Source organism: Harpia harpyja, chromosome 19 (genome assembly GCF_026419915.1).
Source record: "Harpia harpyja isolate bHarHar1 chromosome 19, bHarHar1 primary haplotype, whole genome shotgun sequence".
Taxonomy (NCBI): Eukaryota; Metazoa; Chordata; class Aves; order Accipitriformes; family Accipitridae; genus Harpia; species Harpia harpyja.
Genome location: NC_068958.1, coordinates 23,915,135 through 23,937,694, shown reverse-complemented (window position 1 = coordinate 23,937,694; position 22,560 = coordinate 23,915,135). Strand labels below are relative to the sequence as shown.

At 41.7% G+C, this 22,560-nt stretch overlaps 1 protein-coding gene across 2 annotated transcripts in view; it reads right to left on the bottom strand.

Moving 5' to 3' along the window:
- Positions 1-31: 31 nt before the first annotated feature.
- The window catches only part of MAGI3 (membrane associated guanylate kinase, WW and PDZ domain containing 3), a 75,154-nt gene continuing 52,625 nt past the window's right edge, over positions 32-22,560 (bottom strand). The window contains exons 12-21 of one of the 2 annotated variants that reach the window (XM_052815693.1): positions 20,618-20,771; positions 19,927-20,018; positions 17,492-17,684; positions 16,083-16,268; positions 12,323-12,508; positions 8,707-8,809; positions 8,466-8,598; positions 7,816-7,959; positions 5,415-5,553; positions 32-3,195 (exon numbers count right to left, since the gene is read on the bottom strand). In XM_052815693.1, coding sequence (XP_052671653.1) covers positions 2,096-3,195; positions 5,415-5,553; positions 7,816-7,959; positions 8,466-8,598; positions 8,707-8,809; positions 12,323-12,508; positions 16,083-16,268; positions 17,492-17,684; positions 19,927-20,018; positions 20,618-20,771 — 2,430 coding nt within the window. In that variant the 3' untranslated portion in view covers positions 32-2,095. The remainder of the gene's footprint in view (positions 3,196-5,414; positions 5,554-7,815; positions 7,960-8,465; positions 8,599-8,706; positions 8,810-12,322; positions 12,509-16,082; positions 16,269-17,491; positions 17,685-19,926; positions 20,019-20,617; positions 20,772-22,560) is intronic. The other variant, XM_052815694.1, reaches the window with a different exon arrangement.

Here is a 22,560-nt window from a genome sequence, read left to right as displayed (position 1 = left end):
TGTTTTGTACAGTGCAGAACCAACAGGCCAAGAACTGGAGTTTCTTTTTAATATCTATATAAAAAATAATGAGCGATTTACAGGTCTCTCTCTAGTCAGAACCTCAGAAGTATGTATAAAGGTGCTGTACAATATATAAACATTTACACCCAGTACATCCATACATTGCTTAGCATTCCAAGGCCACATTGCTAAGTCATCTGATACAGTAAGTACAGATACAAGTTCTATGGAAGGAGAAATCACAGACAGGTAAGACATGAAATCAGGTCACATTAACATATAGAAAAAATACAGGGGTAGCTGATGACAGGGAAATAATTTCAGTGGTGCTAATTCATCTTTGTATTAAACATCTGAAATTTGTTACTGTACTCAGTGGTTAGGGCAAGTGCATAAAACTCAACATAAAACAATCTCTTGTTAAGAATACATGGTTAATATCTACATAGGCTACTTCAAAGTATTAAATATTTTCACAGTCATACTCCACAACACGGAGTATTTGTACGTATTATGCTACACAGCAAATCTCAATGGATCATCCAATGTCAAGCAGCAGAGCACAGTTCAGATCTGCTTTAAAGCCTATTTAATTTTCAAAGTCTTTGTTTAAAAAGCTGTTTGAGTAGTCATCAGTACTTCTAAAGAATTCAACTCAGAACTGATTCACTGTGCTTCATTAAGCTTTAAAAACATTAAATGTTTCAAAGCCAGAATGCAATATTCACTCTTTCACTTTCAAATAGCAAATCATATTAGTTTGAATTTTAACATGAGTAAGTAAAGCTTGACCTTTAACACTTCTCTCTCCTTCTGCAATCTGGACCAGTGGGCTCCTTTTACCACTTTTTTGCATTCATTAAAAACCTAACATGTCAGGAAATCATCACTAGAACCATGACTAAAATAAAACCCTTCAATTTATGCAGTCTGCTGTTCTTACAGCTGTAGGACTGATGTGTCAGTAAATTCTGATGGCAACACTCCTCTTTTAAAAACAGGTATTCTAGCCCAAACAATAGATATTAAGTCTCATGTACCCTGTATATCATCCTATTTAGCACTCTTAGAACAGATCACACATTCAAAGTAAAATATGGGAGACTTCTAATATACACAGGCAAGAACTTCATTTAAGAAGCTGCTATGGCAGTTGGTTCTGTCCTAGAGGTCAATTGTTATCTCTACACAGGGAAAAAATCCAATTCCTAACTAGCATTAAGTAAAGATGGGACTTCAGTATACAGCACTACAATGAGGCTGAAAATAAATATGCACTCATTGCTTATGTTTACAAAGAATGCTAAGGATGACACAGTGCCACAAGTGAAACCAAAGGAATTATGTTATTTAACAGAACCTAGAATTTTCTCTTTTCAGACACATGTTTGCAAAGAGTTGTTATAAGCATCCTTATGAATCAAGAAAATAAAGCAATTTTGCTGTGTTCATAAAAAGCAAAATTACAAAACATTGATTATGTCAAATATAATTTTTATCTACACAATTCTGTATTAGGTATAAAAATTTAAGAAAAAACATCAATTGAACAGCAACGGGCTCATTTGCTGCCCTAGAATTGATAGAACCAACTCACCCATCTTTTTACTGAACCAGCAAGAACATGTGTATTTCCTTATGTAAACATGCAACATGCTCCTGAGAAAATACCCATTTCAAACAAAACCTTGCCTTTTCTGTGACTGGAATACATACAAGAAGGATTAGATTGACTGGATACAGTAGCTAACTTGGCACAAGAACAAGAAGTGAGTCATGATCACATTGGCAATATAGGCATTAAATAATTTTGTTCAGAAACTCACAATACTATCTGAGAAAGCCGTAGCAGTGCAACGTTGAGAGCAGCAGAACACCGCCTTCAAAAGGACAAGGGGACAGCAGCTTATGGAAGAGTTTCATTTAAGCAATCCAAAAGGTCCTTCATGCAGCTTAGATAATTTAAGAATGAATCAAATACTTTCCACCCTCTAACCAGTTTCTGAAAAAAATGACAACTTCGTGAAAAGAAACAATGCTTTTAGATGACCAGTATTAGAAACTTGATTAAAACATGTTCTAAAAAAAAGTGTCAAACCCGTTTTTCAGCCACACCTGCTGTTTGGGTGACTTTACATGCGCTTGGTACCCTCCAAGGTCCAGGAGTTATTGGTGTTTTCTTGACTGGAGAACTATTCTCAGATTTGGAAATTCCATCATCTTTGGTTTCATTGGGTAGCTCCGTGTGTCTCTCTCTGTGTTGTCTGTTCAGCATAAGCATCTCCTGTGTTTCTAGCCTTCTTTGTTTCTCCATGGAAAGCAGTGGAATATTGGAAAGACTGGAAGTTTTGAATCTGCTGGAACTTGGCTCTCCAGAGTTTGACTTCTTTGTTTTTTCATCTTCAGATGTGTTTCTCCTAGAGTCACTGAATGGAAGATGATTCTCATCAAATGCTGCATGTTGTCGTTCTGGAGACCACCCTTCCATCTTTCCAGAAGTCATCTGCTTCGTGTCTTTCCTGGTGACGCCTGTTTTACCGTTTCCACCTTTCAATTGCTCAACAGTCATCTTACCACCACCAGTTGTTCTATTCTGATATTCTTGTAACCTGCCTACCCTTTCTACATTTCCTTGCTTACTGAGATGCTTTTGGGGACTGGCAGACATTCCTTGCTTTCCACTGGAATACTCTTTTTTGTTACTATTGTTCATCCCGGTTTCTGTGGGTTTATTCTCACTCTTTCTGGAACTGTCAGATTTATGCGAGAGATTGCTGTAGGTTTTTTCAGGGTCCCCTTTTCTGGGGCCATGGAATCCTGTGTGAAGGTGCCCCTCAGCAGCCACTAACTTTTCTGGACTTGCAGATCTGTCTCCTCTGGTCCCTACTTCCAAACTACCTGTTGTGATTTCAAACCCAGGGCTGGAGGGACATTCCCATCTGTTCTTTGTTCTCTGGGGAGAAGACTGAGGCTTCATCTCAAACTGGTTTTCAGTTAAAGTGCTTATCTTTTCAGGCACAGTGTTCTTTGCTTGTTCCAGTTTCTCAGACAGCTGAACTCTCGTTAAAGCTTCTCCTGGTACTGGTAAATAACACACTTCAGATGGGGAAGCAGAATGTGAAGATGAAGATAATGGTGACTGTTCTTCATATATTACATTTGACGAAGATGGATTATAACTATCCCAATCACCTGGAAATGAACAGTGAGAGATTTGACTAAATGACTTAAACAAACAACAAAAACCCACTAAATATTTTAGAAACGTGCATACTACTGAGGTTCCAGGATGTTACATGAAATCTTCAGTTTAACAGACTATGTAGTGGCATACTCTTGAAGTCTTAGTCAGTTTTCTATATTGCATTGTTCTGCAACCTACAACCACCATAAGGATGTGATTTTGGAAAAAAACTTGTGCTTAGAATGCTGGCATGATCCCTGCGGGACTGACACCATCTTGTATCAGCACAACTTTAGAGCCTACACAGCAAAATTGCAAAATAGAAAGTCCCTGACCTACATTGTTTAATATAAGAAAACCAAATTAACTGAAACTGTTATGCTAAAAGGAAACTGAAAACAGTGAAAAGTTGAGGTTATTCATAGCTTTGCACTTTAATAATAGGAAGAGATGAAACACAAGACATGCAGATTTACCAAGTCTTTAAGGAAAAACCAAGAAAAGCACTGAAAGCCCTTAATGTTGCTCAGGTTTCACGTAGGGACACAGACTGGAAGGAGCCAAACCTGAAGGAGGAAGAGAAAAAGCCCAGAACTACATACCAAAATCAGAGTACAGCAAGCAAGATTTCAATCAGAAATGTATGATTAACAGCAAGACAAGAGGCAACAAAACCCTTCCCCTCTCCACCGTTGCTCATCTAATATAAGTTGCTTAACCTAATCTCAGGCTGCACTTTGGACAGAGGGCTGGACCAGATGGTCTCCAGAGGTTCCTTCAGACTCTTCTATGATTCTGTGTTTCTACCTCAGACTCAGGAGATTTCCATGAACAAGAGGGCCAGGAGTGATTCCAGGCAACTACTGCACAGCCCTCATAGTGCAGGATAAACACCATTTATCACTGCTGAAATTATACCAAGCTTAAATAGCTATTAGTAAGGAGAGAGCTGGAGGTGCCCTCACACTGCCTCCCTCTCTTCTAGCTTGTAAATGCTAATTTTAAAGAGGACCTCAACAGAAGCTCATCAGAACACAAGCAAGACTGTATTTAACTTTCACCCTTAATGACAAGGTAATTCAGTGAGAGACAAACCCAGCCAGCCAGGAATCTAGCAAGATGGCACAGAACAGACTTTGCAGTTCACAGATGGGCTGTTTCCGTGCCATGTGCTAATTCACTAATTTTACTGTGCTGTGCAGGTTGGAACAGTAAGATGTTACGGGCCATCTTCTAGCTCTCTGGAGGAAAGAAATGGAGAAAGTTCTGAGCAGATTTTACACCTTGAGTGGATGCCAGTTGCTGCCTGTAAATGATTGAACACAACAAACTATTTGGTAGTTCAAACTGTGTGTTTTAAAATTTACAAAGGATAGACTCACGGTTGGTCACTATTATTGAAAAACTCTTCATCAGAAAATGTGACCCTACAATTTAAGAAGTTTACCATCAGAATCTTGGTGTCAGCATCAAGAGTTAAAAGACTAAAACGTGTACTTGGAGAAAAAGTGTTCTTTGCTTTAAAATACTGCCACAGCCACAAGTTTTTTTGATTTGTAGTTTCAAAACATTTCCTAAGTTAGACTCAAAATCATAATTTCTGTGCTCTGTAGCTGAACTCAGAGGTCCTGCAAGCATTTGCTTTTCTGTCCTTTTTTTTTTTTTTTTTGGGGGGGGGGGGGGTGCAGCTCACTTTTGCTTTCCTGTTGTAGATGCAGAATTCACACCTTTATAAACAAACAGAATCCATTTTGAGTGCAAAGCTGTCTCAATCCCTGCTTTCTGAAGTTTTGGCTTTGAAAAAAAAAAGCATTCCATAATTTAGAAGGCTAAAACAGTGAAGTAAACCTGTACAAATAATATTTTTAATAATGTAGGCATTTTGAACTGAGTACTGCATCACAGAGAATTTTAAGTTAAATTAAAAGGCAATCAGTGTTAATTATCACATTTGTATAGGAAAACTTGATTAGCTTGCACAGAGCTGAGAAACTTATTACAATTACAAATATGCAGTAATTTCACACTGTATAATATTCCTAGGTACTTGTCATGTGTTAATTTTACCAAAAATATTTCTTACATTTTAAAATAAATAAGAACACCTGCACAGCTTTCAAAAAGGAAACTGCTAACTATTTCAGTGAACAAGCACCAAAGTCTCCTTATCAGACTGCACTCCATTGCCATGACCCCTCAAAACGAAACAGCACTTGAGATGACGTACTGTGATCTGGTATCAAGCCAGTCCCTGGTCTCAGCAGCAGCAAAACTTTATTCCCTCCAGCCTGAATCAGCTCAATGGCTCGTGTGTGAGTGATTCCTTGGGTGGGTTCTCCATTAATTTCAACAATTTGGTCACCAACCTGATGAGAAAAGAGCAACCGGGTTAGTCTTTGTGAATCTCTGACACCATAAACTAATTTTTAATTCAGAAAGAAAAAAATAAAGGTAAATGCTTCTATTTTTCCTCTCATGCTAAAATCCACTCAGCAATAGCAACACCATTCCATGGCTGCTGATCACAATGCAATGCTCTGGCAGTTCAGAGCTCTTCATGCAGGTCATCTGCTCAGCCAGCTCAATAAAAGATCCCAGATTAAACACATCTTCTCTTTATTTACAAGTGATGAGACAGATAGAGCCATATGCTTGAATGTATTTTCATTCTGGACTATCATATGGAGGGAGCTTATGGACAAACCATATCAAACCTGGCACCATGTGCCTGTTTAAAGTCACACTAACCAGGTAAGTAACAGAGCAACTTCTCTACACTTAATGCAAAGCTGAATACTGTCACGGCAGAACAGGTTTTATATAAGGAAAGGATTTTTTTTATTCCAGGTAGGAGAGATCACCACTATGCAGTTATCAGTACTAAGGTGTCTCAGGCCAATTAGCAACTTACAGAGATATTGGGCAGGTAATTACAGTTCACACTAACTTTGCAGGCTGCTGGGAAGGGGTTGGAATAGCACCCCACAAAAAGGGTCATGAAACCTATTTCACAATACACAGATCAGCCAATGGATGTCACTAGTGCATAAAATCAGCAGTTTAAAGACACTGCCCGGGCTTTGTCAAATAAACTCTCTCTGCCAAAGAAGGTCACTGGCTGGTTACTCATCGGACAGGACAGGACGCTCCACACCGCACGTCGTGCCTCCCGTCATGCTCAGTTGCCATTAACTGGGTGAGAAATTCTTCTTCACTGTCCTAAAGTACAGCCAGAAAATGACACCATTTTCCAGCTGAGGAGGGAGAAACTGAATGACATGGAAATTGTGAATAACCCCATGCTGGGTGAGTGCAGCCCCTCTGTGCTCCGAGCTGCTGGGGACACACAGCACAGCACTTGCAGCCCTGCTCCTCCACAGCCACCAGCACCAGCCACGAGTTGCGGAGGGCTCACGTTCCCCAGGGGACACGACCATCCACCACCGCAGCGAACACATCCCTGCATACACGCATCCCCTGCACAGTGAGGTGTGAGGTGCTAAGTGGTGGGAGGGGGCTTTACACAAGACTGCTGAGGACCCACGGTCTGCAGTGAAAGTCAACGTGTGGGAGCTGGAGTGCTTTCAGCAATCTCTTGCTATTGCAGTCCCTCCACCAACCCCTGCCTTGGCACAGGTCATCTATGCGAAGCAGAGTGCAGTCAGCTGGGAACCTTTTGGTTGCTCTTGCCCTGAAAGCAAAGCCCTGGAGCTTAGTGTAACACCACTTGAAGAAGCAATACAAGAGAAAATATTCATACTAAACACTACACTCATTTAGTCTCTCAAGCGTGAGGGGAAAAAAGCTAATTACTGTAAAGAATTAGGATAATAAAAATTAACAATACCTAGAATTTCACATCCAGTTAAGCCCCACAGTAGTCCCAGCAAGAATCTGTGTCAGCCCTATTCTGCAAGCTATAGCACAAAAGGAGGCAGAGCCTTGTGCCCGTGGCTGTATGTGCAGCGAAGCACCAGGACTGCATGGGGACAGCATCTCACGGGCACCTGGCTCAGCTTCACGCTCCAGCCTCTGAAAATTCAGCTCTGGGCAGTAGTCACAGATGCTCATGTATCATCTACCATTGTTCTTTGCTATTGTACCCATATGTTTTGCTTTTACTACAATATTTGAAAGTGAATTCCTTACACAAACATTAGAATTAACATAATAAGCTTTGAAAAAAGTTAGGCTTGTATCTTCAAACACTGCACAGAACAGCAATAGCACAATGTACACACAAACATTCCTTACAATTCACTAACTTGGACAGTGATTCTCCTTTTGGCTTTCTGCTCCACTGTGCAATTTCTTGTCCGGGCTCCTGAAGCATCCTGAGTATTTGCTGCTTACACCCTGGGACATGTACATTATTGTAACTCAAGCATGGATGGACAGTTCATTTAGGACAGACAGAGCTGTTCATATATTTCTCCTTTTAAAAGCCTACCGCCACAGCATTTGCTGTCACTGCACAGTAACAGCTGAAGAAGGGCAGCTGTCCTGATGCTGTTCTGCCTGCTGGGACCCTGCACTCATGAAAGAACAAAGTTTGTTGCCACTGTAGGTGAATTAATATGCCAAAAGGCCAACTTGATCAACAAATTGATTAGAGAAGACAAACTTACATGTACTCTCCCATCTTTGACAGCTGGCCCATCTTCAGCAAGTCGAAGGATGAATAAGCCCATGTTGTATTCCTTTCCTCCTCGAAGGCTGAATCCAAATCCTCGAGGGCCCCTTTCCAGCTCTACTGGGAAACAGCCAGGATTCTGTGCAGGAAGTCAGAGAAAAAAAGATGAGGACTCGTAGGCAGATTTAAGTATTTGTTTTTCTGGAGAAATGCTTCACACATTTCTGTATTTTGAGAAACGTGCAATTCATGATTTAAACTGAATTAATCACAACTCATGTATGACTACATATAATGGTTTCATTCTAAGTCTAAACATACAGAACATTTTTCCTTCTAAGTTTTAGATATGCATGAAATTTCTTTAAGAAACCTTGCGAAAGGGTCTGTAGTAGCCCCATTGCAAGCATTTTCTGTTTCTTTTATAATTATGAGCATTCCACTATACTAAGGAGATAATAAAATTTCGAACATGAGCAAAAACATTCTGTGAAACACTTTAGTGCATTTTTATATGCAACTTTTCTACCCACGTCTGACAGGGATATGTTTTATTGTTCTGCTTTTGAATACTCTGTGGCAATGTCACTGTAGTGTCTTGACGAACGACTATTTTGCATGTCTCCGCACCCTCTGGACGGTTACCTGTACCTGGGAATGACGGCTACCAATAACTGAAGCAACACCAGCATCAGACTGCGTCAAGTGCTTATGCTCGGGCCAGGAAAGCCTGTAACTATTTGAAACTTCTTTTCCAGCTTCACTTTCCATAGCTCCCCTACACAGAGGTAAAAGGATATGGATGTTACCTTTGCATTAACAACCCCTCTGGTCAAGCTTTTCTAGCTGTTCTCAGTTTCTTTTGCCAAATCCAAAAGCACTGTACCTGTCTGCGCCGGAAGGGTTGATCTGTGCTGATCCCAGTGGTCGGTGCTGTGGAGCTGGACTCTGCCGGGCAGAGTTTGTTCCTGACGGAGGACCACGGTGTTCTAATAAATTCAAACAAAATCGACAAAGAGAATTTCCCAAATATAAAGCTAGGCACACTCACCACGAGACCACGATGACCATCAGTGCTGTGTCTGCTGTTCCTAAGGATGCTACTGCCGCAGCATCTCAGATTGAGCTGAGCCCACCACAGTCACAAGGTAAAGATGATTTTGCAGGTTCTAACACCATATGCCAGGAACCCAAGTGTAGTTCATTGGTTCCATGGAATAAATTCCTAGGAATTTTATTCTTACCTACGTTGCTTTTCCTCAGAAAAACAACACAATTTTAACCGAACTAGACATGACCAGAAGGGTTTTAGACTGTCTGCAAGGTGATGAAGACCAGAAGGGATTAGGGCTAGTCAGATCCATGAAGTTGGTTCGGATATTCAATATAATAAAATTTTCTAAGAGATGAAGAATAATGTCCATTTGAGAACATAACCCTTTTTAAAGGTAAGAGGAGAATGAGGATCTGCAGGAGCAATGAGGATTCAGAGGCGAATACCCCAACAATGGAGGGAAACTGTCAACCCATTTAAGGCACAATGGAGAGTTTGCTACCAGTCAGCTATAGGAAAGGTTATGAACTGGTCCCACAACCACACTGGAGGGACTAGTTCACTGACACGTTATCAAAGAGAATTTTAGTGTTTTGCCTTCTCCCAAAGGCTAAATAAAGTATAATGACATTTTAATAAAATCTTTTAAAATAGCTTAAGATTATTTTCCCTTCCACGCAAAATACAGTAATTGTGCACTTTACAATAAATCCAGTGCATTTATGAAAAAAACATATTTCAGGATACAAAATGTCTCTGTTACTTAAGAGTACTGAACCATAGTCTACGCAAAAAGCTGCCTCTTAGCTAGAACCTGAAATGGCAAGTAGTGGCCCAAGATGAACTTATTTGCTGAATTATAAACTAATAAACGCGTTTTCCTTACAAGGGTTAAAAAAAAAAAAAAAATCCCAAGCACCAAAACTAGAGATGTTCCAGTCCTCTGTTAGGTGCGTCACATTACTACATTTCTCTGTTACGAACAAACAAACCCCAGTAAAATATACAAAGTGCTCAAGCAACTTAAGTGAAGGAAAACATAATACATATTACTAGACTGAATTTCTCAGGTGTGCAAGACCTCCCAAGTCCTTCACAGGACTGCTTGGTGCTATTACTATGACATGCCCTAAAGAGGTTTTTCTCTAGAGACAAAATGTCAACTTTTACTCCTGGTTTATACTCAGAGTTTTAATTTAGAAGCACAGGCAAGAAAAATGCCATCTGTTTGTACAAATTCTCCAGTTCTCTTTTCAGCCTGCTCTCTTGTGTTTCCAGCTAATACATGACAAAAGCTGACAGGCTCCTGCTTTTGTGAAAAATGTTAAAGAATGTCTTCTGGCGCATGACGTGGAATTCGTTTATTTGTATGAAAAGCAAAGATCACACATCTGTGAAAGCTAGAAGGGAGAGGGAAGGGGTACAAGGCAGTATTTTCATTGCCAGTCTCAGAGGACAGCACTGAAGATGGTGCACTGGGGAACAGCAAACTCTATTAGGGTTTATGCTGTGTGATGCTGAACAGCTTCTGGCAAAATGGGTATTTTTCTCTTTGGAGCTGCATCTTGCATCTTCCTTAGTGTTAACCACTATCTTGTGAACCATCTCTGTGAAGCTCAGCTCTCCCCCTGCAACCCAGTGGGGAAAACGCCTGAAGCCCTGACTAATTCACATCCACTCTGGCCTTCTACAGGAGTCTGCTGTAGGGAGGCTTATGCTGTGAGCTAAACTGTACTTCTCCAGCTAAATCAAGGAGAATTTTAAAGTGGTGATATATTCCCATTTCAGTGGAACAGGTTCTGCTTCTCTCTCCTTCATTGTCACAAAATTCTCTACATCTGAAACACGCCAACTCCAGCTCCTCTAAGCCACACGTTTTTTCTAACTGGTCTCTTCAGTCTAGTTTTATCACCTGCTACAGACTTTTTTTTAAATCTCTTTGTTGATTCTCCTCAGGTTCTTGTTTTATCTCTACATTTTGTCTCCAAATCTGTAATTGAGGAAGTGGGAAAAGTTCTCACACAGAGTCCAGGTAAGGTCATGCATAAATAAGGAACAAAAATGTTATGCTCAGAAAGCTTATTTTGAAAACAAAGCTGATTAAGAGCCCCAGAGAAACAGATCTAATGCAATCAACTCGAACTTCATTTGCATTACAAACATTGCCCTGGGCAACTGCTTTGAGGTGTGTCCCTTCAAACTGGAAAGAATTAGATTTGATAAACATGAAAATCTTAATAGAAAAATAACAATTTATAGAAGTATCTCTGCTTCAAGCATTAACAAAAAGGAAAATTAAGTCTTTGAAATTCTGTATTACAGGCTGAGATAGCATGTTAAATATTTGCAATGAACATGAAATTAGAGAATCATCTGTTGGCTTTATTCACATTCTGGCTTTAGGTATTTATTATTTAAAAGGTGAAGAAAGCCAACTTTCTGCCAAAACAATGATAGCAAGTTTAATTAAACCCACAAGCAGCAATCCAGAAAAATGCAGTGATAAGCAGGGTTGGAAAACAGCTTTTCTCTTCAAATGATTGGATTTTACATATTTATAGTGAACTGTTTGTGTAGAAACAATACCATATTGAATGCAGTGTTGCATGGGAGCTTTCATTAAAAATATGGTCTCTAAAGATGGGATTTTGCAGTCACAAATACTCACTTTGCTGCCTAGATGACATGGCAGTTGCGTGTGAAGAATTTGCTAGCAGCCCGGGAGGCTCTGCAGGAAAACCCTGAGCAAGGTTTTCATGGTGGAATGTGACCATTTTTCCAAGGGTAGTTTTGGCAGACAGAACTACAGGATGTTTCTCTTGTATCCCAGGGATGCAGCATTAGGCAATTTGTGTATTTTAACATGGCAGGAAGGAAAAACTCTGAGTGCCTAAATGGAAAGGATCTGGAAAGCAGGTGTCCCTGCGGCCTTAGAGCACCCTACCTCTGGCCAGCAGAGCCGCTCCAGAGCATCCTGGGGGTATCTGCCTCATCTGGAACAAAGCTCCTGGCAGCGACCGCAGCAGCAAGAGACAGGCACTGTCCAGAGGCGAGAAGATTTTTCTCTCCGAGTATCATCCCATGTCTGCTACAGCTCCCCCAGGAGAGGTCATTTCCCTTTGGTTGAATGCAAGGTCTGGACAGGACACGTTTCCATGTGAGCAGCAGTCTCTCACATGAAAAACCATGAGAATTTCCCTTACCCTGCATCATATTGTTAATACCTGTATCTTATTTTTCAGTATAACCACCTTGGCAGCCATCTCTCTCTACCCCACCTGCCTTCAGCTCTTCCACAGCAAACAGATGAGCTTCACTTTTTTTTTTTTTATTTCCAAACATCTTAAAATACTCCACTTTAAGTGAATTAACCTCAGAAGTTACAAACATCAGGCTTTGGCAGTGTGGTAGGACCCATCCACCTGCCGGAGCCGCACACCCTCCTTACCTTCCTCAGCCACGACAGTCAGAGTCACCATGTTTCCTGCGTCCTTGATCAGCTGCACTATGCTGTCGTGTGAGAGCTCAACGATGGATTGACCGTTCACCGCCGAGATGCGGTCTCCCACTTTCAGTTTCCCGCACTGGTCAGCTGGGCTCCCATCTATAACTCGCCCAATCTTGTGAGGAATCACTAGGAAATCAAGAACAGGGACAGCAACACGATTAATATTCGTGTCAGATAAGTATCACCCAGACCCAGAATTGCCACAGACATCCCAGAGACCGCTCCTGCTCCAAAGGGCGGCACTGCTAGCACAAGAAAAACTTGCAAGTAACAAAGAAACCTTCACTCAGGAGAGTGAATGGAAACACGAAGGCCTGACAGCACGGCCTTGTCACATACAAGGTGTTGTGCCTAAAGGGAAACACGGGAAGGAAATGGGTCACATCTGCAAAGGGATGAGTAAGGCCACATGTCCCAGGAGCTCTCTGAAGCAGTTTGTTTTGCCACTCAATGTATTGTTTTCCATTTCACGCATAGACCCTGGAGCACTGTGTGGACTCAGACAGTTATGGACACCCAGTTTAAGAGTCATTAGAAATCTGGATGCATGGGTTATCTCTTCCTCCTTGCAACCAAAAATTAAGCCTTAAATACACTTCAAAAGGACATCAAACTTCTGCCAGACACTGACTTAGTAACCTGGTGAGCACCTTCAGCAGCGACCCTCAGCACACCCAGGCAGCACAGCAAGATGTGCTTGATCAGCTCTGCACAGACCAGTTCCCTATTCCTGCTCTCCGAGATGAACTTGCACCTGTAATAATTGTCTTGAATTTTAGCTAGCTCTCCTGGCTTGGTTTCCTCAGTTCGTCCCATAGTGACACTCTGCTCTGTGTACAGGCTCCTCTAGACGCCAAAGCAATGGGGCCAGAAAAGACAAAACAGGGAGAAGGGACTTTTATGAGAAGCAGAAGGAAAGACGACTGCTTTTAGTTACTTTCCCAGAGCAGAACACAGATGCAGGAACGAGCAGAACTAAAAAGGCACATGAAGGGAGGGATGATCCACTCCAGCATGGTGCTTCCTCCAGTGCCTCTCCCATGGGAGAGCACAACCACGGCCCCGGCAGCTCCTGCACTCTCCCCGCCAAGAGCCGTGCTGGTGCTCGGGGAGAGATCTTGTTTTACGGTTTGCTGACCCGAACGTCAGCACTGCAGATGGCACTCAGCAGCCAGTGAGATACCATTGCGATGGGAGAAGCCTACCAAAACCTGGGGCAAAAGAGTGGTTCGTTGAGCTGCCTGCCTGCTGACGTGGCCTCAACAGAGCAGATTCACATTACATCAAAGCACATCAGTCAGCATGCTTTTCCATGCGTCTAAAACAGCCTTTCATTCATCTGGATGCCTGAAAGCACAGCAAAATTGGCTCCTGTCCTTCCCAAATCCCTCATAAGGGCTCTTGGGCACAGGAACTGCTGCACTGCTGCTCCGTAAGTTATTTCCAAACACCTCTCCAGACTGGCCTCCATGTGTTTCATAAATGCTCTTCCTGGTACTTCATGTAAAAGCCTGTTTGCACCTCCAAAGCCTGAAGTGGGTTTGATGGATACCTGTTTTCTGTAGCTGCTGCTCTCCCAAACATGCTTTTCTCTGAGGGACCGGAGAGGTGAGGAACATTATGCCCCTGTCAGGATTACCAGCTGGCTTTTCAAAACTATGACAGCAAATCTGAAACACTTTCACAGTGTCATCAGCCAACCAAGATTAAAAAGCCATCAAGGATTGTTTTAATGAGCTAGCGCACACAGAAGTTACTGTGAAGGAACAGACATTGATGCCTTCTAGCATCTACCATGAGTTTAAATTTTAATTACACTTCCCTTAATAGACTTTTTTTAAGTACTATAAACCTAAGAGCCAACTGTGAAGAGTAAAGCACTGCAGGGTTGCAGACTCAATTGCTGATTACTTGTTTTAAAATATCCTGGCTTTAGAACAACACAGTAGCTTCATGTTAAACTGTGGCACCGAAAAGTTCTGCACAGCACAGCCTGTGGAAGCAGTAGCATCTCTTTTCCTGTGTGCTAGAAAGAGCCCAGACCACAGGGCTTATGTTTTCAGCACTGGAATTGGTTTCAGTTGTCTTCTCCTTTCAGTTCTAGTATCAAATAAACAGCGATCTGCAACAGATCCTCAGACAAAAACATTGTTTGTAGTACAGTCATATTATATTAGAATACCAATGTTATAGAATAATTCTGCTTATAGTACTTTTTCTTAATATCCAACTGACCAGACAACACACCATCAACCCATGGCCACTCTGACACAGGACACAATTATCTGCGGAGCATCATGCACAGGAGGGTGACAGCTTGCCCTGCTGCTGCCATGGGAACCCAACAGCAGCTCCAAGCGTGGACCACTGCCACTGCGCCGTCCCACCACGCCAGGCACTTCCAGAGCGGCTGGCTTTAACATTCTTGAAAAGGTATTGTCTGAGCCAAGACTGCATCACGCTCTAAATATATATCATATGAATTCAGCACAATGTTATTTAGAATCAGGTTTTTTCTGTGCTCCTGCTGTTTTTTCTTTGTGCAGTAAAATGAAGTGGAAAAACAGAAGAAAGTGTCTGAGGCTCAATAAAAAGAGACACACACTTTCAAGCCATCGTTATGTCTGTCTGGAACCAGCTGAGGAAGTTTCAGAAGGGTGATTTACACTAAGGAACTAAAGGAACTGAGTAAGGATTTCAGGAGTTATCTGTACCTTAATGTCAGTGAATTGAGTTCGTTTGTGGGTGAACACACTGAGCTGGCTTGTATTTTGAGGGCTGCCACAGATAACCCATACCTGATGGCCAAAGGGAATGAATCTCAGAAAGTTGACCCTACTTGCTCCCTCATGCCAAAAATATTCAATAGCCTCTACCTGGCACTACGAGGTAAGTAGCAGCCATCAGCATGAGGAATACAAATGCACTTGATTACACAGAGCAGACCTGCTCCTGTGCAGGGAGTCGCGGATCTTCCCATTAATTGACTGAGACTCCAGGGCTTCCTCCAAAGAGGTTCTCTCATTCACTTCTGCTCACAATATTTCTTTTTATTTTTGCTTTTAACCTTGGTTATTTTGCTGTTTATCTTTACAACTATGCCTGAAGCCATGTCCATATATCAGAACCATAATACCAGAGCATGCTACTTTTTCTTTATGATGGTCTTTCTAGACAAACACCCTATCTGTCTGACAGTAACAGCTTCATTGCTTTCTTCCAAGTACTGCAGTCTCTACTGTCTCAGATCCCCAAAATAAGAAATTCTGCCTGATTAGGTAATACAAAGCCAAGGTTGAAACTATTCTTCCATTGTGAGAATCTACATCACCACCACAGCCTGACAACTATCCACATCCTGAAGACTGCCCTGTGACAAGTGCACACTCCTGTGTACAGGCTGGTTGCGTGTGATATACTTTCCCTCTGCTCCCCACTTATGTCAGAGTTGGGTGAAAAAGAATATAAACATGAAGCAAGACAGACCAAGCCTCAGCTAGGTGGGCTGTGAAATAGCGTGAATGAAAGACGAGTGTATCTACACAGAGCGCTGTGTAGGTAACACCAGCACTTCAAAGAAAGAGAAATCCCTGAAGAAGCTGCAGCCCTGCTCATGCCTGCTAATGCCAGCAGCAGCTTTGGTACAAACACGATGCAGTGAGGCCAGGCAGTGACAATGTCACCAGAACATGGCGCTTACCACCAGGAGGAGGTTTGTTCTTTGAGGTGAGGATGACGAAGCCAAATCCTTCATTTTCCTTCCGCTGCAGACGGACATCATAGACCTCTGGGGACTGCTGGTTTGCAAACTCTACCCGATTCAGTCGGGGAGAGCCGTTTTGCGTCAAGACAGGCTGCAAATCCTCCTCCTCCGGTTGCTTTTCCCCTTGCAGGTAACAGACAAACCACAAATAAGGAAAAACCAATACTGCTCTTTTACCAAGCAGCTACTACAAAACTGTACATCTCAGTATCAGTGCCAGCATAAGGAAACACTGCCTGCCTGGGAAAGTAAGGGGTGAGTTTATTAACAATACAATTTGGATCAAATAGAAACCAGATGCAGGACAAAGCATTCGAAAGCCCAGAGTCCTACACAGGTATGCACAGTTATGCAAGGAAAGCCTGCTGCACACAGCCAAACAGACTTGGCAGTGTGTACCCAGACTCTGTCAGAGCGATCTGACACCTTCTTATAGTAAAAAAAAAAAACAAAACCAAAAACATAATGGCTTTTCTGCATGCTACAAGTACAAGACCTACGGCAGAGATCCCGCTACAAACTACAACTATTGCTATCTTAAGTGAGGAATAACTGTTTACTTGGAACAATGGAAACATTTTTCAAAAGGCAGTTTGAAGACTGAAGCCAGGCTTTCCTTTAGGAAACGTACAACATTTTGGGACTGAAGTAGCCTATCTATCAGAAGGCATCTTAAAGAAATTGAGAACTGATCTTAAAAATACTTTTTCCTTTTACTTGTACGTACTCAGAATTAATGGTTGAATAATGCAATGGAAAAGCAATACTGGTTGCTAATTGGCACAGGGGACTTATCAGTACTCCTGAACCCCATCCCAGCTCTGCCATTCATATGATCAGCATCATCGAGTCAAGGACAATAATCTGTACACTGCCAATCTGGACAGTGATCTAAAACAGCAGAATCACAAGATGCTGCCCTACATCATCTCTGGTTTGAATGCACTTATTCTTGCTACTCATAACATGTCAAAAGACTTGAGAATACAGCATGTTGTACAGAAAAGAGATTGTGTTATTACTCCATTTGCATAGCATTAGTGGCTGTTCTAACGAATATCTGCAAAAAGGTTTGAAGAAAACACCGCTGCCATCATAATTTTCAGAGCCTTACCTGTGTGAGCAGTGCAAACCAGCAAGCACCAAAGCATCAGCTTATTAAATTCTGCTTTTCTCCACTTACTCAGAATTATAGCTGACCCTCCTGAATCTCAGGCTGCTCAGCTCTAGTGCAATAATTGATGAGTTTCAGAGCAGCTTTAATTGATTTGATTACAAAAACATTAAGCGTTCCTTTAGCCAGATCTGTGTCCTGCAGTACCCTCTCCAGACAGACAGACACATACCACCAAAGATGATCTTCCTCCGGACTGTGAGCAGCACTTGACCATTCCGTGCAGCACTGGTCATTAAGTCCAAAACTTGTTTGTGTGACTTCCCCTTAACAGGGACCCCATCAATACACATCAGTTCATCCGCAGCTCGAAGCCTGCCGTCTTTTTCTGCTGCTCCCAATGGGATTATGGCTCCAATATAAATCTGTCAGCAGAGCAGAGTCAGGGGGTTTGAACGGCAGAACATGAACTCATCAGAACACGTAATGGTTGGAATCCAGGTGAATCCAGACAGATGAGGGCTTTTGGGAAGGTATTTTTCAAGATTATCTGACTGTCCAATTCTAGCAGAAACACAGCCAGCGAGTGTACTTAGCACAAGCTGACTCAGTGGATACAAATTGGGGGCTCAAATCATTCAGTAAATACTTAAAAGTTTGGGGGCATTTTTAATCCTTATTTACGTGAATTCTGGAAGCATTGCTATCTCTTGAGCATATTTTTCAGTTTGCTAAAAAGCCCAACTTTTGACATAAGCATGCACTATGTACTTATTACAAACATATGATTTCCCAGACATTATTGAAATGAAAGCCTCTCATTCGTTCTACTTATTCTAGGGGTTTGGGTTTTTTTGCTTTGGTTTGGGTTTTTTGGGGTGTTTTGGTTTTGTTTTTTTTTTTTTTTATGAAGACCAGGCCAGAGTGATTGGGGAAGAAGCAAAAGCTTTCAAAAGAACTCAGTTTTACTTCTGAAAAACTGCTCAGACAGTTCCACGCTTCAAGTTTTTTCAGTGCACAGCTTTTGGTGATTAGATAATGAATTCAAACAGCTACACTTCCCTTATCAATTTTGTCTACCCCCACCTCAAAGTGCTACTAAATATAACACAAATAAGAATGCTACACGCTACTTCACATGCTAGAATAACATTCAGGTTAAATGAAAGATTAAGAATAATTAAGCCAGTACTTGTTGGAGGTTAAGCAATGGTGGGCACGTCATCTGTGCACAGCATTCACGACAATCAGCTTGACACTTACCAACAGCTATGGCTGTTATAGAAACAAAACACCACAAATGCTATGAAGTGCACAGAAGTAAAATTCTTTGGTTTTGCTCTTCCTTTTTCTTTAAATGCATGTTAAAGGAGGAAAAAAAAAAAAGGCTAGCACTGGATCACAGCTGTGAATGGAAAAAAACATACTCCTTAACTGTAATCAGAAAACAATCTATGAGTATCTATTCCAAAAGCTTTTCCTCTTAACTTGACAGCTGAAGGAATGGCCCCTGACATACAGTACAAGTCTTAGCACTTCTTCCCAGAGAAAAATTTTTGCCTTTTTGGAAATGGAGGGAAGTCTCCTAAAGCCTGCCGTCAGAGGGACAGTCTACCCAGGGGTTTCTGCACTGGCATTTACCCATCTGCCTCCAACTCTGCCATTCCTTGGCAATGACCTCTCAAGCAGAGTCATCCAAGTCCAACTGCAACAGCTCTGCAGGGTGAGGCCAGGAAACACAACTACATTGACGACTTAAAATCATAACTGAACTCTAGTCACTGACCAGGTTAAAGCAAACTAGGCTCTAACTAGTATTCTTCCTCCTGTGCAAACATCAGAGCTACATTTTGATGCCAGTTACAATGCAAAACAATACCAATATCCATTTGCAGGAGGAAGCCAGTCTTAACAGGTTCTGCTTCCAGGCTTTCACAAAAATCCTGAAGTACCACATTTTGTATTTTCTGAGATGAGAGGGAAAAACACAAGGCAAATAAAAGCCTGAAAGAGTGCACTGGAAAGGCTGTACTTGTCTCCTTGAGACAAATCCACCAGAAACCACAATGACTGACGGAACAAAATGCATTTTTAAAAATTCAGTGGGAGAGGTGGGAAAAAAGGGTTGCAACACAATCCCAAATCTCTCCTCATTTCACTGGGCTGCATTCAAAAGAACAGCCTGACAGAATTTTTGCAGGGTAAGCAGCCGCTTCCTTCCACTCATCTGCTCCCCAGCACGCGCCAACGTGCACAGCGCACTGAGCTTTGCCAGGGCGCATTTTGTGCCAAGACCACCATCAGGATCAGGTGGAAACAGGCAAAGGCTGGGCGCCAGCACTGCCCTTTTGAGTGCTCCCAAGACACAGCAACAACTACAGAAACACCATCAGTATTACCAGCCTGACACAGAAAACCGCTGCCAAAGACAGACTCTAGATAGCGGAAAGGGCATGGGAGCCTTGCAGATTAAAGTCAGCCACAAAGAGGAAAAAAAAAGGTAATCTGAATCAACTCTTGATCTTTAAAAGGCAATTACTGAATTGATCAATTTTGCCATCACTGAACTCTTTAGAACGAGAGGGAAATGAGGATGACAGAGTAGGAGTCATTCCAATAGTAATACTGTAAGATAACATGTAGGTAACTGTAAACAGTTTCACTTACGGGCTGATCTGGTCCATCGCCTCCAAGCACCCGGAAACCAAAGCCTGACTCTTGTTTTCGCAGGAAAACATCCAAATCTCTTGTGTTTGGAGCTAAGACAAAGTAACATTTCAAAACATGTAAGGAGCTATCTTTGATTATTGAAAGTTTATGCTTTGGTGGTGCATTCTGACTCTTCTTATTGACTGAATGCAGTAACCAGAAATACAGTAAATAATTCAAACAGTCAAATCTTCAGTGACATTCTCTTCCCAAAATGGAAAAATAAATTTTCAAGAAAAGGCTGAAAAAGGAAAGGATAGATTGACAAATGCCAAAGGAGAAATCACAGCTGCATTCGTACAGTGGGCCAGGATAAAAGCCAGTCTGTAATACAACTCAGAGCTACCTTCTATAAACTCTGAAATGGTCAGGTCTACTTCAGTGTACTTCAGAACTAGATCATCCTTGAGACCATTTCTGTGTTTAACTGTTTTATTGTAATAATGGTTGAAACATATTGTATCTTTTTTTAAAAAAAAGGTGTTCCACAGTTTTCTAGTTTCTGTATGACTGACACATTTCTCAAAATGTTTGATCTACTGGAGGTTAACAAACTCAATACGAAAGTCACAGTAGTTTTACCACACATATGACAAGGAAAAAATTCCTTCATAATTGAATATTTCCAAGTTGAAGTTGATATACTCACGTTTGTCCTCATATATAGTCTTAGACTTCAGGTAGACTTCCGAAGGGTCCAGTTTAGGAGAGCCTGGTCGTACAGCAGTGGGTGGAAATGGCATTGGCTGTGGGATGGGATCACCGACAGCTTCCAAACTCCCAGAACTGTCCTGCTTGTCCTTCTGAAAGAGATACCACCCCACAAAATGCATATTAAATCAAAAGCATAACTGAACTTGTGTACTTCTGCACACAAAAACAAAGAACATCATGCAGAAGTGAAATGCAGGGCAACACAAGGGAATAGGGGAATAATATTACAACTCAACATAGCTTTTCCACTGTATGTGTCTGACTGGACTACTAAAGTCTCCCTCATCAGGCCACAGATTTCTACTGAAGACTGGGCTTAGAAAGGGGGTTTGAAGGGACTGATACTCAGAGATGGGTAAAGCTAGCCAGTTCCTGCTGGTTACAGACATGTGAGATGAAGCAGGGCATGCAGGACCAGTCAAGTCTGGAGAAGAGACAGATTCCTCTGCAGGCACCCGCCAGGCTCTGGACCACGGTCCACCACCACGGGTGAGAGCTGCTCCGCAGGCAGTGCCTCCTGCCCACAGCCAAACCACATCCAAATAAGAGCACGAGGTGTGCCCAACATCAGGTTGTTTGCTGCAGGTATCCCAGTGGCATTACAAGTACTGAACAGGAGGAATACACTTGGGTAGGGTGAGGCATTAGTAATTCAGTATTTGCATTCTTCTTTTATGATCTGATAGCTGCAACACTCCTTTTACTATTTCATGAAGAAAGGACACCAAGCATCCTTGCGGCCACTCACCCTAATTTCCAATCCATTATGCACTAAAGTAACTCCAAATACTTATTCTGGGCTGAAACCCAACCTGGAAAACTGTAACATGGTAGTGTGCATGCATCTGTGCATGTTAAACAAAAGCACAAGCAGAACAGACTTAGATATGCCCTTCTATGAAGAGTGGAAGAAACCCCCTCCAAGCAATTTAGCAGTTTGACACTTCTTGCAAGTTTGCAAACACAAGAACTTGCCCTTTTTAACTGAACTATTTTGCCATGCTGCTTAATGCCACTGAACATCGAGTGCTCCATGGGAAGTTGCTACTGCATGTGTGCTGGAATGCCAGTCCCCAAGTCCGTAGTATTTTTAGCATGCCTGCACAGAGCGCACTGACATGGGAGCCACACTGACAAGGCTTGCGTCCTCAAACTGCAGAGATTTATGCACCGATTTATTTAGTGTGGGCAGCTGCACAATTGCAAGGAACCGAATCTGCAAATCTTATTGAGTGCAGTCTGTTTCAAGTGCACTGAACTTGTGTGCTCACATTATCCCACTGCTGGGATACGACTTAAATAATCAAACAGCAGGACAAAGATAGAAGCTACATCTACATCCTGGTAATGGGGTTTTCCTAAAATGAAATAGTTTTTTCTATACAAGAAACATTTTTAAAGGAACAGCTCTGTTCACCAACTAGCCTAATTCATAAAAGTGCTCATGACAAAAATATGCATTATTATCAGCATTATCAAATCAGAGGGTATTTTATTAAACCCAACAATTCTTTACTGAGCTAATATGTATTAGCTATACTAGGTATAAGATACCCCAACAGATTGAACTTCTAGGAATAATGAGTATCAAACTAGAAATGTACCGCTACATAGAGACTTCCTGAAAATAAGGATTCAAGCAAGCATTTTAAGAAGGAAGTACTAACCAGTCTGTTAATTCTACGCAAGGATTGATAAATATCAAACTGTTATAAATTTCCTTTAAAAATCCCATTTAACTTTAATACAGGTAATTAGCAACGAAGAAAAAACACAGATAACTCTATTTTGTTTCCCTTTTAATGGGTATTCTGACAGCAGTTACTTAAGACGATGAATTTGTACCAGCTGAGTAAGCATGGTTTTGATAACTCATCT